The sequence below is a fragment of the Suncus etruscus genome, chromosome 3, assembly GCF_024139225.1.
Source record: "Suncus etruscus isolate mSunEtr1 chromosome 3, mSunEtr1.pri.cur, whole genome shotgun sequence".
Classification (NCBI taxonomy): domain Eukaryota; kingdom Metazoa; phylum Chordata; class Mammalia; order Eulipotyphla; family Soricidae; genus Suncus; species Suncus etruscus.
The window spans coordinates 133,633,468-133,648,507 of record NC_064850.1 but is presented as its reverse complement, the minus strand read 5'-3'; the positions used below and the strand labels follow the sequence as shown (position 1 = coordinate 133,648,507).

Below are 15,040 nucleotides of genomic sequence, written 5' to 3'. Positions count from 1 at the left end.
ACTCCAGTATACACTATTTGTAGTTCATGAAGAAGTCAGCATCCTTGTGTGTGCTCCACATTCCCATCTTTAGCTCCTTCCCTCTAGGTAGGCTCTTTCTGCCCACAGGCCCATCTGCTCTCCTGGTCACTTTCGATATTTCCGCTTTCTGGAAGACCTCCACCTACCCTCAACACTTGTCTCTGCCTTGGCAGCAGCCTGCTCCCACCTGCACTCTTACAACACTATTTCTGCGTCTTAGAAGATGGGATACAGTAATCACCAAATCCAGTACACAGAGCAGCATACATCCCATCATTTCATACATAAGAGGAGTCCCAAGAGTGGTAAGTTACATTTCTCCCTAGCCTTACAATAAAAACAACACTCCAGGCTTCAGGAGTGAATATTTAAATCTATGTAGTCCTTAGCTAGTGTCTGCGCCATACTAATGTTCATTTGGTAATTACAAGAATACATGGGACTGAAAGGTAGATAGAATAGAGTTACACCAAATCTCTTGGGACAGTATGGCGTAGCATAAATGTAATGTCTCCCAATAGTTTGCTGGAACTTCCAAAGAATATATCTGCAGACCATCTGTCTGACAGAAGATCCCAGCATTGATAGAGATCATATAGATGGGATATAGTCCTAACACATCTTCCTCACATTCAGGGCACCCTGGTATTTACACAAACTATTTTCAAATCATCTGGATCCTGACCTGTCTTATGAGGGATCTGCCTCCAGAAGACTAAAAAGACTGTCCCTGAGTTTGATGTCCAAACCCACTGTCCTTCTCTGGAATCAAACTATCAAAATAGGTGCCCTCCCTTCACATAAACTGACTGCCTAACTCAGTCATGCCTTTTATATATATCATCTAAACAGAGTGGAGCTGACCTGTTATGCCTTGGCTGTATCTAGCTGGTTATAGTGATTACCCAGGGTCCCAGTGCTCACAGGTGGTGTCCGCACTCAATATACATACCAAGAGATTTAACAATGACTAATTGGTCTGTTTATTCGATGATGAGGCCTCACATAAGTCACACAATTTCATGTTATAAACAATAGCACAGGAAGTTGAGCAAGGTACAAACTTATTTTAAAGACCTATTTATATACACAAGTTAGTCTGTGTACTTTTGAGCAAATATTTTCTTTCGTTTGAGGAATTTTTTTTAATTTGTTCTAATGTTCCAAGAAACCAAGAGAGGAATTTGGAAAAAATTTACAGGAGAATGACTGTTGACCACTGAATATAAACTACTAGAGGAAATAGACCTACATAGTATGATGGTTTACACTAGTACCCTTAAGACACTTAACTATTAAAAGTTAAGACAGTTTTAAATGTCCTGATCTTGAAGGTAAGTGAATTATTGTGCCTCAAAAAAACATCATGCAAAGTGAAATTAATCACAAAGAAAGGTCAAATGTGATATGAATCTCTTTATGTGGGACCTGTTAGCAGCTGATGTCATATAGAGACAGAAAGGAGATTAATGGTTAGCAGGGGCTGGAAGAAGGAATAATAGCAGATTAGTGTTTAATCAGTAGAATTTCAGATTGGGATGATGAAAATGATCCGAAGATTGTGGTACTGATGGTGGCATATCTTATGAATTTAATTTATGGTTCTGAACAGCAGACTTAAAAATTTTTACAATGGGCAAAGTTTGTGCTAAGGTTTTTCTCATGGAGAATGAAGTTTATAACAGTGTGAAAATATGGCTACATGGAGCCATAGGAATTTTAGCAAAGAACTCACAGATCAATGATCTGACTTTTCTTTTATTACAAAGTAAGTTGTTTTCTAAATTTTTTACTTAGAAACTGCTGAAAGAATCACAACTCTAGTCCAATTTCTTTCACCTTGTCTTATCATTTACTATTAAAAGCTAACTGGGAATTTCTCAGGAGCCTCAATGAAGAAGTACAGATGGGAAGACACTCATCAGGAAGTATCTGGCTTCCTCATATTACTCACATAAGCCCACATGAAAAATTTAAAGAAGAAACTAATAGACAATAAAATGCTTTTAACTCCTAAGATCAGAGACTAGAAATTCTGAAGATCAATTAAAATAATGCCATTTGGACCTGGAGAGATAATACAGTAAGTTGTAAGGTGCTTGCCTTTCATGTGGCCAACTCGGATTTGATTTCCAGCACCCATATAGTTTCTGGAGTACCATAAGGAGAATTCCTGAGTGCAGATTGAGGAGTAATCCCTAAGCATCACTGGTTGTAGCCCCCGAACCAAAAATAAAATATAATAATGCCAAGTTCAACGACTGTCCCCAAATAAATTTGTGTTACTTTTATTATAAAGTTACATTGGTCATAGCAGAAATGTATGAAGTAGAAATGATAAGACAATTGACTAAAATCCCAATATCCTGTCAGGACATTTTTGTTAGTGTATTAATATACATCTTTCAGTTATTTTTAATCTATCCAAAAATGATATAAATATTTATATTTTCTGTTTCTTATTTAGTATTACCTAGAATAAAATTTCCAAATTTTCTTCTATACCCTTTTCACAAAAAGTCACTTAGTATACCCTCAGCCCCCAGGAAATCTACTTTCTTTAAAGGAAGGAACAGAAAGTAACCCACCCCCCTTGTGCTCCTGAAGTTACCACCACCTCCCACACTCCCTCCAGCACCCTCCAGGGGTGGGGCAAGCTTCACCCACTTTGGTAAATATTGATAGAGAAGAACTAAAAATGCTATAAACTTCGTATTCACAGAGAGTCTAACTTAAACTAAGAGGCAAAGTCATACCAAATTATTCCTGAAAAATTACGTAAGAAAATGAATAGTATTGAGCAGTACATCAGGACAGGAATGGGGTTAAAGTCCTGCAAAGAAGTTCAGTGGATTGAAAAAGTGAAGTGGATTTATCTCACTAGGTCAATCATCTTCTGAGGCAGTTTCTAAATGCCTTTCCAATGTTCAATACCTGATAAGACAGACAACAGTCCCAGGCCATACCACTACCATTCTCTATACACACACCCTCGCACCATGCTCCTTTAAACAGAATGTGTTCCTGGTTCAGTCTTAACTACTGAGACTTGACTCAGCCTCTATGGCCAAGTCATCCATTACTAGATTCTGTACTCTCCACAATCTGCTGCTCCCAGAACTAAATCCTCATACTGAAGCTTTTCTCAAAGTCTTTACACATCCAGCCTGCATTTTAGCTGCCTGCTTACTTGTGTCTTCTCCACAGGGATATAGTCAGCAAGAGGACTACTACTACTACTACCACTGTACACGTCACATGCAGATACTACAAACAGTTCCTGAATAAGGTGACTAGGAAAAATAGTTGAACAACTTGCCTCAGGTCAGAGGTGACATAGCTCCTAAGGCAACATTTGACCAGGATAGGCTTGCACAATGCTTACCCTCCATATTCATTTTGAGATTTTAATAGGTGTCTACTATTAAAACCATCCTCTATACTAGTTGTATGCGTGCAATTTGGAAAAATTGCTTCAAGGTATGCAGGAGTGCAAAAGCAGAAGCTATTTCTCTCAATTTTAAGTCTGGGGCAAGTTCAAGTTGACTAAATTTTAGTCTCCTTAAGTGGAAAGTGCACTGAAAGAATACCACTCAATCTCCCATGTCCAGTAGGAAGCTAAAATAATATATAGTAAGTTAACAAACTTTTTCAAGGGCTATGAATTATTGACCCAAACCTGATAAGTGATTTATAAGGACAGTGATCACTAAGTTTTTGCATGGTTGTATAACTGTGATATAGGCTATTTTCATTTATCTAAACATCACTTAAGGGAAAAACATAATAAAGCTAAATTTGATACTACTGTATACTACAGCCAGTGAAATTTTTGTATTAAGTTTATAGTATTAGAATCCAAAGATTATTGATTAATGAGATAAAACATGATCTTGCATGGCATACCTTTTCAGCAGTGTAAGAATTATCTTACCAGATTGAAAATTTGAGGGACTTTCCTAGCCCAAAATTAGGAGGAGAGCTTCCTTATGTGATCCATGCAGACATGAATTCCAAACATCTCTAACAATGCCTGACACATAGCAGGCACTTAAAAAAATATTTGTTGAATGCTGACAGATTCAAAGAATAAATTAGGTAATTAGACAACTGTCTGACTATTCTGTGCCAAAAATATTACTCACTAGATAAACAATGAAATGTAAGGGAAAAGTCTTTTCCACTCAATGGACATCTTCTCGTCATCACTCATTGGTTTCTAAAATGTAAATAATTAGAAAAGTCTTTCCTGCCATGAGGAAAACACTTCTGATAAAACTATCCAAGAAAATGGTTCAATTCCTTTGTCTGTCAATCCTTCATCTATCTCAAATGTGAAACTGTAAATCTAAGCAAACATAGAGTTCAATTTCTACAAGTTCGATATTTAACAAATTCTATATCTTGTATATTAGGACCCATGCCTGTAGCATAGTTAGAGAATTATAAGAATATATATATAAGAATATATATATATAAGAATAATAAGAATGCTATTCAATGCTATATATATAAGAATAATAAGAATATATATATAAGAATATATATATAAAAATAATAAGAATGCTCATTTTTACCTAGCTCCCTGGAAATGTAATGACTTCCCCAAACCACATATATGTCCCAGCTTGAACTTGTGCCAGCTTTATAGGTAAGGCCTGCACACAACTCATTACTCAGAAATAAAATGGAACTGAAAATGTGTAGATATTGTTTTAAAGCTACCTTCTTTAACCTTTTCACACCTGCACACCAGCACCTGACCAAGATTCTGGTCCATGGAGCCACTGTGGCAAACACATAATTTTCAACCTTTCCCCACCCATAGGCAGGCACCAAGTTCATGTATTAGTGGTTGAAAACCATTGCTCTAAAGACTAGATAAAGACAGGGCTTGCAGCATGAGACAGCTATGTTAGAAAGGACATTTGGTCATAAAGACTCCTGCCAAGCTCTCCTTCCAGATTTCCCCCACTGACAAGAATAAAAGTGAAAACTAGAATTTAGAGAAACAACCACATATCATAGATTCTAATTAAGTCATAGTTTATGGCCATAAAGAGGTAAAGAAAAAGAAAATAACCAAAAGTTAGAAATATCATGTTTTTTGTTTGTTTGGGGTCACGATGGAGTTGACCACTGTGTTATATCTCTTCAACCTCAAGTCACAAAGGTTCTGAAGTCCAGAAAGCCATTACTAAGTCACTCAGTGTTTCTTTCTTCAAACTAATAAGGAATTCAACTTATAAAAGAGAGTCATGAATGCAGTGGAGTACATGATTATTTAAAAACATTCAACTCTATCTTAAAATCCACCTTTACAAGTTACTCACAGGATAGATTTATTGCTATATTTAGCTGTTTTAGTGAAACTATATTGTGATTACAAAGTATTTGAACTAAAATCCAAATGAGAATGATGTGTTTTGGCAGTTGAAACTCCAAATGAGATAGACTCATCACTCGCTTGGTAAAAATAAATATGCAAGTCTAAAATTTGCTAAGAGAAAGCCAACACTGCAGCCTGAAAATGATCATGTTCCAATCTGATTAAAGTTCACTAGTCACCATTTTCCCACTCATCCTGCCAGAAAAGAATTTGTGCTGCAGTTTTTCATGAAAAAATGCTTTCACTGGTCAGAAAATTTATTAAGTGAGTTTACAATAGAAGAAGTAGCCACTTGCGTGCAAGATCATTTTCTCTTCAGATTGCTTCCAAGACCACAAGCAGCTCTGCACATCTCCCAGGTTCCAAGTGACCCCACAGATACTTAGCATAATGTAAGTCACCTCCCAATGTCTATTTGTGAAGGAGACTATTATTTAAATTTCCCAGCTAAAGTTCTACCCTCTAATAACATTTTAGTAGAGACGTGAGTCTATTATCCAAATTACTGCTTGAGAAAGGATTCTTTGTGTAACCCCCATTACTATAACTTAGATGTGTCCAATGACAAAGAAAATAAACTTTCAATTGATTTTAAAAAAAGAGATACAAAGGCAAAGTCTCTGTAATGAGTATTTTTTATTATACCATCATCCCTAGCTAAGGAACAATTTGAGAACAATATTCAAAGATTCATTCATTCATTCAACCAATATCCAGTCACTGTAATTAAAATCACAACTAGTTATTTTATTTTCTTTTTTGGGTGGGGGGGGCACATCTTGTACTGTTCAAGGCTTACTCCTGGCTCTACGCTCAAACATCACTCCTGGGAAGGTTAGGAGGATTCCATAAGGTTTGAATCTAGGAAAACGTGTGCAAAGCAAGCACCCTGACCAATGCACTACCTCTCTGGACCCTGGATCTAATGCACTTTTAATTAAAAAAAAAAAGCAAACTAAAAGCAAACCTGATGGCATCCATGGATCAGAAGTTGGTTTGGTCAAGGTGTTCACTTGCTCCCAATTAAAGTCATCATCTTCAGCTTGACTATATCCACAAGTGCTATAGGGTTCATCAAAGAGGCAACCACCTAAAAATTTTAAAGAATAAGCATTAGTGTAAACAATGCCAGACCTTTGGAATAAGCCATGGTGACTGCAAGTAACAATACATTATTTGAAACAAAGTGAATTTCATTTGATTTTTTTTCTCAGAAACTATGAGTCTTGACTCTTGCCTTGACTGTTATATTTTTCTCTAAAGAGAAACTAACATTTATATAATGCAACTGAAAATATGACTAAGCAAATCTCTAACTCTTTTTGAGATTTACAGGGATTTTGATTAATTGCTCTTGTATTCAAAACTTTAATAGACCTGACATCAGTGTTCAATGCTTTTTCAACAACAGAGAAGAAATAATTCAGACAAGATTTTTTAAAAAGTGTTTTTACCACAATAGTGGCACAATAATGGAAAAACAAAATTCAGCAGAGATCAGTGACAGCTTGAAAAATATTTTTCTAAGGATTATGCTAAATCAACATAGAAGCAAATTTCACTTAATGTTTAGAGATCTGAGGTCTCAAAATTTAAAAAGATTATATGTAAATTTGCTCATTAAGTCTACACAATATTTAAAAATAAAAATGAATTAAAAACTAAACTCGGAAAGCAACTGTCTAATTGGGCTGCTAAAAATAAGCTACTTATACAAGGACTAAAAGAAAAATGCAACATATTTTAAAAAAGCAATTTAGCTGTTTCAATATTCTGGGACATATTGATTATTTTGAGTCCTAACTATATCCTCTTAAATATTTCCTATTACTTTAAATTATTACAAAACCAAATATTTTTTCAATATTTGACACTGCAAAAGTAAATTACATTGATTATATTAATTTGAGAAGCCTATGATCCATTATTTAATGATACTAATTATATGAATTAAAACAAGTATTTGCCAATGATAAGACTGAAGTATTCTGGCCAAGAAAAGTACAAAAATAAAAACATTGCTACTATGTCTACAATGTGTACCCTGGCAGCAAGAAGGCAAATAAAACAGAAATTGTACAACCTCACTTATGAAACTGAAATTAGAGGTGAGATGAACCACTCCCAACCAAAGGCATATGCCAATTCTACAACTTTCTAGACAGCTTCTGAACAGACAAGAAACACGAAATTTAGTAAAGTATTGCTAACATGTAGAAAATTTCCCTTAAAGAGGTCTACCTTGCTTCTTGATATCTATATCCATTTATCTCAGCACTACCAGCATATCTCACCTCTTACACAAGAAGACTGATTGTCTGAAGAGATCTGTCATGTTCTAGTCATTAGTTTTCCCAGGTAAGACATATTTTGCTCCTTTCAATTCCTCCCTTGAGGTTTTCAAATCTTCCGCTGGCAGGTATTCTCTGAACATTCTCCAGTTTATCAGCACTCTTCTCAAAGAATGACTGCCAATACTGGAGCCAAAATGCAAAGGGCTATTTTTCCTGAGCTCAACCTCAGTCAATAGTCATGAAAGGGTTGGTCTATCTGGAGACCACAGCCTGAAATCTCTTGTCTTTTCCTTCAGAAAGCAATAGGGGCATTTCTCCACTTGTAATGAGATAATTGACTTTCTGATTTCCAATTCAGAAAATTCAATATCCTTATTAAATCCTGTATCACATTTTTTCGGTGAGCTACTCTAGCTTGTTGAGTACTTTTAGAATTCTAATTGCCTTTTGGACATTAGTGATCCTACCAAGATTTAGATTACCTACAAATTTAAAATGTCCCATGTCTACCTCCAAATAATAAATTAAAATGATAAACAGGAGAGTCAAGGGAACTCAGAATATTTTTTTTATTTTTATTTAATGCTTTTATTTTATTTTATTTTGGTGGAAGGTGGAGTGGGAAGTTTAGACCAAACCCGGTGGTGCTAGGGATTTACTCCTATCTCTATGCTTAGGAATCATTACTCTTCAGACAAAGTTCAGGGATCATATTCATAAGAGGGCAACTGCCATAGCACTTGCAATATTTCTCTAGTTCTCTTGGCATATTTTAAACTGTCTCCTCAGTTTCTAGTTGCTTCTTAGGCTTAATAGTAAATTTTAGAACTATACACTATTTTTCTGTAACATTTAGAACCAGTCAACAGATAGTCTACTTAAAATGCAAAACTCATTATGAAGATAAAACAATTCAATATTTTACTTGATAGAAATTATGCCCCCATTACAAAGTTTTAACAAGTTCAAAGCAAAGCAAATTTATTTAAAGCATATAATACTAGGTAATCTGCAATTTGAAATAAATGTTGAAAGACTATGCAAAAAATTATGGAAAAATGTTTCCCTTGGTTGTAAAATATAATTTTGAGTGTAGCTTCAGCACAATATAGATAAAACCAAAGTGCACTAGTGTTAATATTCCAAAATAAAGAAATAACAGTTTTGAGAGAAAAGCAGTTTCCAAATGGAAACATAGATAGCACTATAATAAAGTCCTACAGTACAATCTTAATCAGCAATAAATGAGCATGTACAAAAAGAACACCAAGCTGGTTGAATATGTTGATTATGAAATGAAGTTGACACTGAAGATATGACTGACTATATAGACAAGGCATGAACAGCTGACAGCAATGTCCAAAGACTAATGCAACACTGCTTAAGGATAGAATTCCTTATTGCATACAATTGTTTTATCACTTGAGGGAAACAACAAATATGGTTCTTTTTTCCCATGTATGACTATCAAACCTCTGAAAAGTGGAGTAGACTGTATTTCTCATTGCCATAAGAAATATTTCCCTCTATACCAATTTCTAGATGCAAACTTCCATTTGTTCAATAGATGTAAGACCCTACATATAGCAAGTGTGGTTATTAAGTGAAAATGAAATGAGATTAAAGCAAAAGACACCAGAATTGGAATAAAGAACTAAAAATAGAAAAATGCAAATTTTGTTTTCAAGGCAACTTTGCATAGTAAAGTAAACCAGTTCCAAGCTATAACACTGAAAATAGTCCCATCCTTTGTTAACTTATTTATTGTACCTTTACCTGGAGTAATCCTTTTTCCCACCTATTTAAAATATAAAGATAACATGTATCTTAGAGTTATTTATTTTAATAAATAATATTAACATATATTTTAATAAATAATATTAGCATATTATTTATAACACTGCATATTATTATTAATAAAATAATGTTGATATTTAGTAAACATAAAATTAATTCAGAGAAAAAATAATTCTAACACAGTGGCAGGCATAATTAACCTTTATCTGTTTTTAAACTCTTAAATTATGCCTTTATGTTAATTTCATTATAGATAATTAGAATATCTTCATCCAGGTACATTCCTGTCCTTCAAATGAATATACAGAAAAAAAAGGACAGTTGAAATAGTTTTTCAATGCTTTGGAGATTTGTAGACTAGGAAAATGATGAAATATTCAATGAATTGAATGAGGAAAGATGAGAAAGGGAAGTAATAGGATCAAGGATGCAAGGATCAAGAGCCATGGGTGTACCACCAAAGTTGGAGAGTGGTAAAGTTATCTATCCAGAGCACAGAAATAACACTAAACTACAACCATCATATTTTTAAATGTGCCTATCAAATTAGCAGACAGGGGACTCAAAGGTAGCATGCTGATGAAAATTGACACTGGTGGTCTGATTGGTATCAGAAAATTTTATATCTCTAAAACTGATCTACCAATAACTTCGTAAATCACAGTTCCTTAATTAAATGAAAAAATATAAATAAATGTTAAGACAACTATTCTAAAATTGGAATTTGTTTATGATAAAGGCATAATTCTGTATAATTTTCTGTATAATTACTAAATTAGTTATACAATATGAGTAGAGCTTACCAAGAAAAAACATCTAACTATCAAAAATGGGGAGAAGAGATTAACAGAAACTTCTTAAAGAAGAAACAAATAGCCAAAAGGCAAATGAAACCATGCTCCACATCATTACTCATCAGGAAGATACAAATCAAAACAACAATAAAATACAACGATAAAATATCATCTCACACCACAGACACTGACACACACCACAAAGAACAATAAAAATCAGTGCTAGCACAAATGCAGGGAGAAAGAGATTATCTTTCACTGCTGGTCAAAATGTTAACTGATCCAACCTTTTGGTAAACAATATAAATATTCCTCAAAAAATAGAAATTGAGTTTCCTTATGACCACACAATAAATATACCCTTGTGGCCCAAAAACACAACTTAGAAAATATCTCTACACTTTATGTTCATTGCATTACTATTCACAAAAGCCAGAATCTGGAAACAATCAAGTGACTGAGAACAGATGAATGAATAAAGAAACTTTGGTGCATATACACAATGGAATATTATGTAGTTGTTAAAAAATGAAGTCGTGAAATTTGCTTACATGTAAGTGGATATGGAGAGTATTATGCTGAACTAAATGAACAGAAAATACTGCAGTCTTAAACTGCTTTGTTGCATCATATGAACTGAGTATCCCCTCTCCCCAAAAAATTAACTAATGCTTCAAATCTAAATCTAGAAACAACTGTCATCTTAGGGACATGTTAAGAAGTCAATAAACATAATATTCAATAGCAACCACTAGAATGAAGTAATAGGTGCTAAGCTCTATTTATTAACATGTTTTGAGAGTGCAAATGGTGAAATTCAATGCAATAACCTAAATTTAGCACGAACTGACTAAATTTTAGGATTTAGTTATAAGATCCTTTAAAATTGTCCTGGTGGATAACATTTATATCAATACACTCAGTGAATTATCATGAGTTTATGTAATTATCACCCAACTAAAAATTACACCATATATGAATGTATTCCCCTTCAATTATGAATTCACTCTTCATTGTTTGCTCCAGTAATAGCTTCAGAACCTCAAAATAGATTTCCTGCCCAGTTAATATGACATTAAGTTTTGTCACTATAGGGTTTGAGTGTGGCACCAAAGAGGAAAGGGAGATTTGAAGGTCTCCTCAATAGGCTCAGTACTCAAGGGTTCTCCAGCATACATCCACAAAATAGGAGTCTAGTCAGCGCCCAACTCCTGCAAGTGAATGGAAATCAGCATGCCCAACTGACAGCAGCTTTGTCTGAAATTTCCCTAAGCATGTAAAGCAAAGGGTATCTCCAAGGGAGCTCCCATGTACCCTACAGGACACACCTCCTCCGAGTCCTATCATTATGTCACAATAATGACATTTCCAGCGTCCACCAAAATTCAGCTAAACAGCTGGATCTGGGCTCTAGATGGGACTGCACCTTGAAGCTAATTTTATCTAAGTGGTGATTCCTCTCACATCTGTTATTCCTTCATACTTTAAATCCTCTTCATAAAAGATCATTTTTTCTGATTCATTGCTTTTATTAATTGTTCTTTCAACATCCTCTTTCAAAATAGTACATGGTTTCTGTCATCTCATTGGAGCCTCATGAGAGATGCCAGTTTTTACAAAGGGTAATCTGGAGAGATCAAATGTAAAGTCCAAAATCGCACAAAGTTCAGGACTATTCACCTGAGGTGTATGTCAAAAGTCAAGTCTGCACATTTTCACCCTTTCCTCTCATATATAAAATAAGTAAACAGTGTAATGTTTGTAGGTATATTGCAGTGGGGCTGCAAAGAAGCTTCTGAAAGTGCACTTTCTAAGAAACCAGTAGAGGACACTCAAATATTAATATAACTTAAAAATAAAGGAACATTTTAAACTGTTTTATCTTTAATGGGTTAAACTGACATATATACTAGCAATCATTCCTCTTGTTATAATCACAGTCCATTTAAAATTACTTTAAAAAATATGTTGGTGATATTCCTTGAGGTAATTTCTCTCATTTTTCTCATTTGCTCTAAATACACAATGACCCCATTTGAGGCTGCCTTTATCAACTATATAAAAAATTAAATGGGTCTCTCCATAGAGGGGGGGCAGACAAAAAAACTAATGCTGACATATCACCTCAAAAAATTGATATTGTAAGTTCAATTTCTAAAATACATATTATTTAAAGTGGAACTACCCATTTATTTCAAAACAAAAACAGAGTAAAGTGGCTAAAAACACAAAGTGAGCTATAATATACATACTGTTTTAAGAGTTAAAAATCATAAACCTACACCATTTCTCCACAACACCACTTTTCTACAACAATGGAAGGCCACCATTTCTTCTGGTAAATCAATCCCAGTGACATTTACAGTTAATTGCCTTCCCAATAATGGGAGTATATAATGCCTCTTAAAATTTGAGTGCCCAGGGATGGTTACTGAATCAGACACTAAGCATTATAGGAACACTCTTCTACATAATTTAATCTAGCGAGTAGTTGTTACACACTGCACAGGCATTTAAATGGCTAATGCTATGCTCTGTTGTAGAAATGCTATTTGCCTACAGATATATTTTATATAATTCAAAGGAAATGGGTTGTTTTGTCTTTAAAGTTGTTATGGCCTATTACACTTACTGCATACGTCATTTCAGATCAATCTATTGATTTCCAATTTTGAAAAACAGTTGATCTCAATAACCAACCATGTATTATTCTTTTTAATCTTGATGATTTTTATTTTTCAGGTTGGGAGTGGTGTTGTTTTTATTATCAAATATTGTACCATGGCAGCCAACTCATGAAAGCAGTGACCGTCATATTAGTGTTCTATGTACAAATAAATACTTGATACAGTTTTTATAGGATTTACTTAAATCACTCATACAAATTCCCAGTAAATTCAAATTTAACTGAATATAACACTGGAGTTCTTCTATAACAAATTACAAACTATCTCTATTATAGAAACAGGAGTAATAAAAAAAAATCACTGAATATTTAGAAGAGGATGATTAAATGTAGGTGTATTTATCACTTGATCTGGAGTTCCCTAATTTCTAAGGCTTTTCCTGGAGCAGCAGTTCTCAAAGTGGGTTCCTGGGCCAGCCAAATGTGCCAGACCTGTTGAAACAGAAACTAAACAGAAACTAGTGAGATCCAACAGCATGTTAACAGAGATCCAGGAAATTCTGGTTTACTGATGTCAGGTGGCCAATCTTCTTATAGAGTTTCTAAAAGCTAATTGTACATGGAATCATCTGAACAAACTTAAAACTACTAAAACTTGACAACCTTAAAACCCCTATCCTTGACAGTTGATTCTAATATAACTATAGTGGTATGGTCTAACCCTTATCCATGCTAACAGAAATATCAGAAAAACATTAAAAAATTTACAATTTATCCAGAAGATTCAAATAAGAAGACTCTGAAAATATCGGTTAGAGACCAACCTATTTAATCAGAATCTTATGGGACTCTCGCTTTTAAATTATCTCACATAATCTAACTACTGGCCTATTTTAGAATAATGCTCTATTTAGATCTTAGTTACTTAAATTGTGGGTTGCAACCCCAGGTGAATTCACCTAGTTTATTAAAATTTCGTTTAAAATAAGTTTCTCTTTTTGTACATCTATTTATAGATAGATAGAAATATAGATAGATAGATAGATAGATAGATAGATAGATAGATAGATAGATAGATAGATAGATAGATACTTGAGTTTGTGTAAAAATTTTTATAGGTAAAAAATATATATGAAACAAACTCTGCTTAGATCAGTTTTCTGCATGTTTTATGGATTGCATTGCCTACCTCAAAGTGTGTGAAAACTGTTTCTGGGATATTTCAGTTTTAAACAGCTCTTTGGTATCACAAATATCTCAGTCAAAAAAAGGAACCTGAATAGCATTAATGTTGTATTCTATATTCTAATTTCATGCTACTATAGTTTTTTCTTATAAACAGAACAATAAAATAAGAGCTCTACAGTGAGGAAGTTGTCTTGTTACTGGTCAGAGATACCCAGGAATCATTCCTGGGCAAATAGTACTCCTTCCAGTTAGAATGATTAAAAAATATACCTCTTAATGATTTGATAAACATTAAATCCTATCATATGGGTCAACTGATAAGCTCCTGAACTCACCACGATGCAGTACATTCAGGTCATGTTATTCTGCTAAAAACTATCTCCCAGGGGCTGGGACAGTGGTGCAGAGCGGTAAGGCTTCTGCCTTGCTGGCATTAGCCTAGGACAGATGGCGGTTCGGTCCCCCAGCATCCCATATGATCTGCCAAGCCAGGAGAGATTGCTGAGCGCATATCCCAGAGTAACCCCTGAGCGTCACTGGGTGTGGCTCAAAAAAAAACAAAAAACAAAAACAAAACAAACAAAAAACTATCTCCCAAAATTTTACTTTCACCATATAACTTAAATATTCCTTCCACTTTTTATTATCAAAGAGAATCACATTCATTGAGTAAAATAAAATTATGAAGAAGTAAATATAATTTCGTATTACCTCTTGGTAAACATTCATACTAATTTCATATAATTAGGAGTATTTATATAAAACAAAAATCAGTAACTATAAGATAGAATTAATTAGACTTTGACATTTAGGATATATTAAATTCTGTATATATATATATATATATATATAATACTTTTTATTTATACTTGTCTGTTTGTTTTTGGGAATGAGCACCCCGGTGGTGCTCAGGACTTAGTCCTGTCTCTGT

At 34.1% G+C, this 15,040-nt stretch overlaps 1 protein-coding gene across 1 annotated transcript in view; it reads right to left on the bottom strand.

Annotated features, from left to right (window-relative positions):
- PTPRM (protein tyrosine phosphatase receptor type M) overlaps positions 1–15,040 on the bottom strand; it is an 829,551-nt gene that overhangs the window by 608,593 nt on the left and 205,918 nt on the right. Inside the window, exon 2 of the mRNA XM_049769948.1 lies at positions 6,378–6,500. Within this exon, the coding sequence (XP_049625905.1) occupies positions 6,378–6,500 (123 nt within the window). The remainder of the gene's footprint in view (positions 1–6,377; positions 6,501–15,040) is intronic.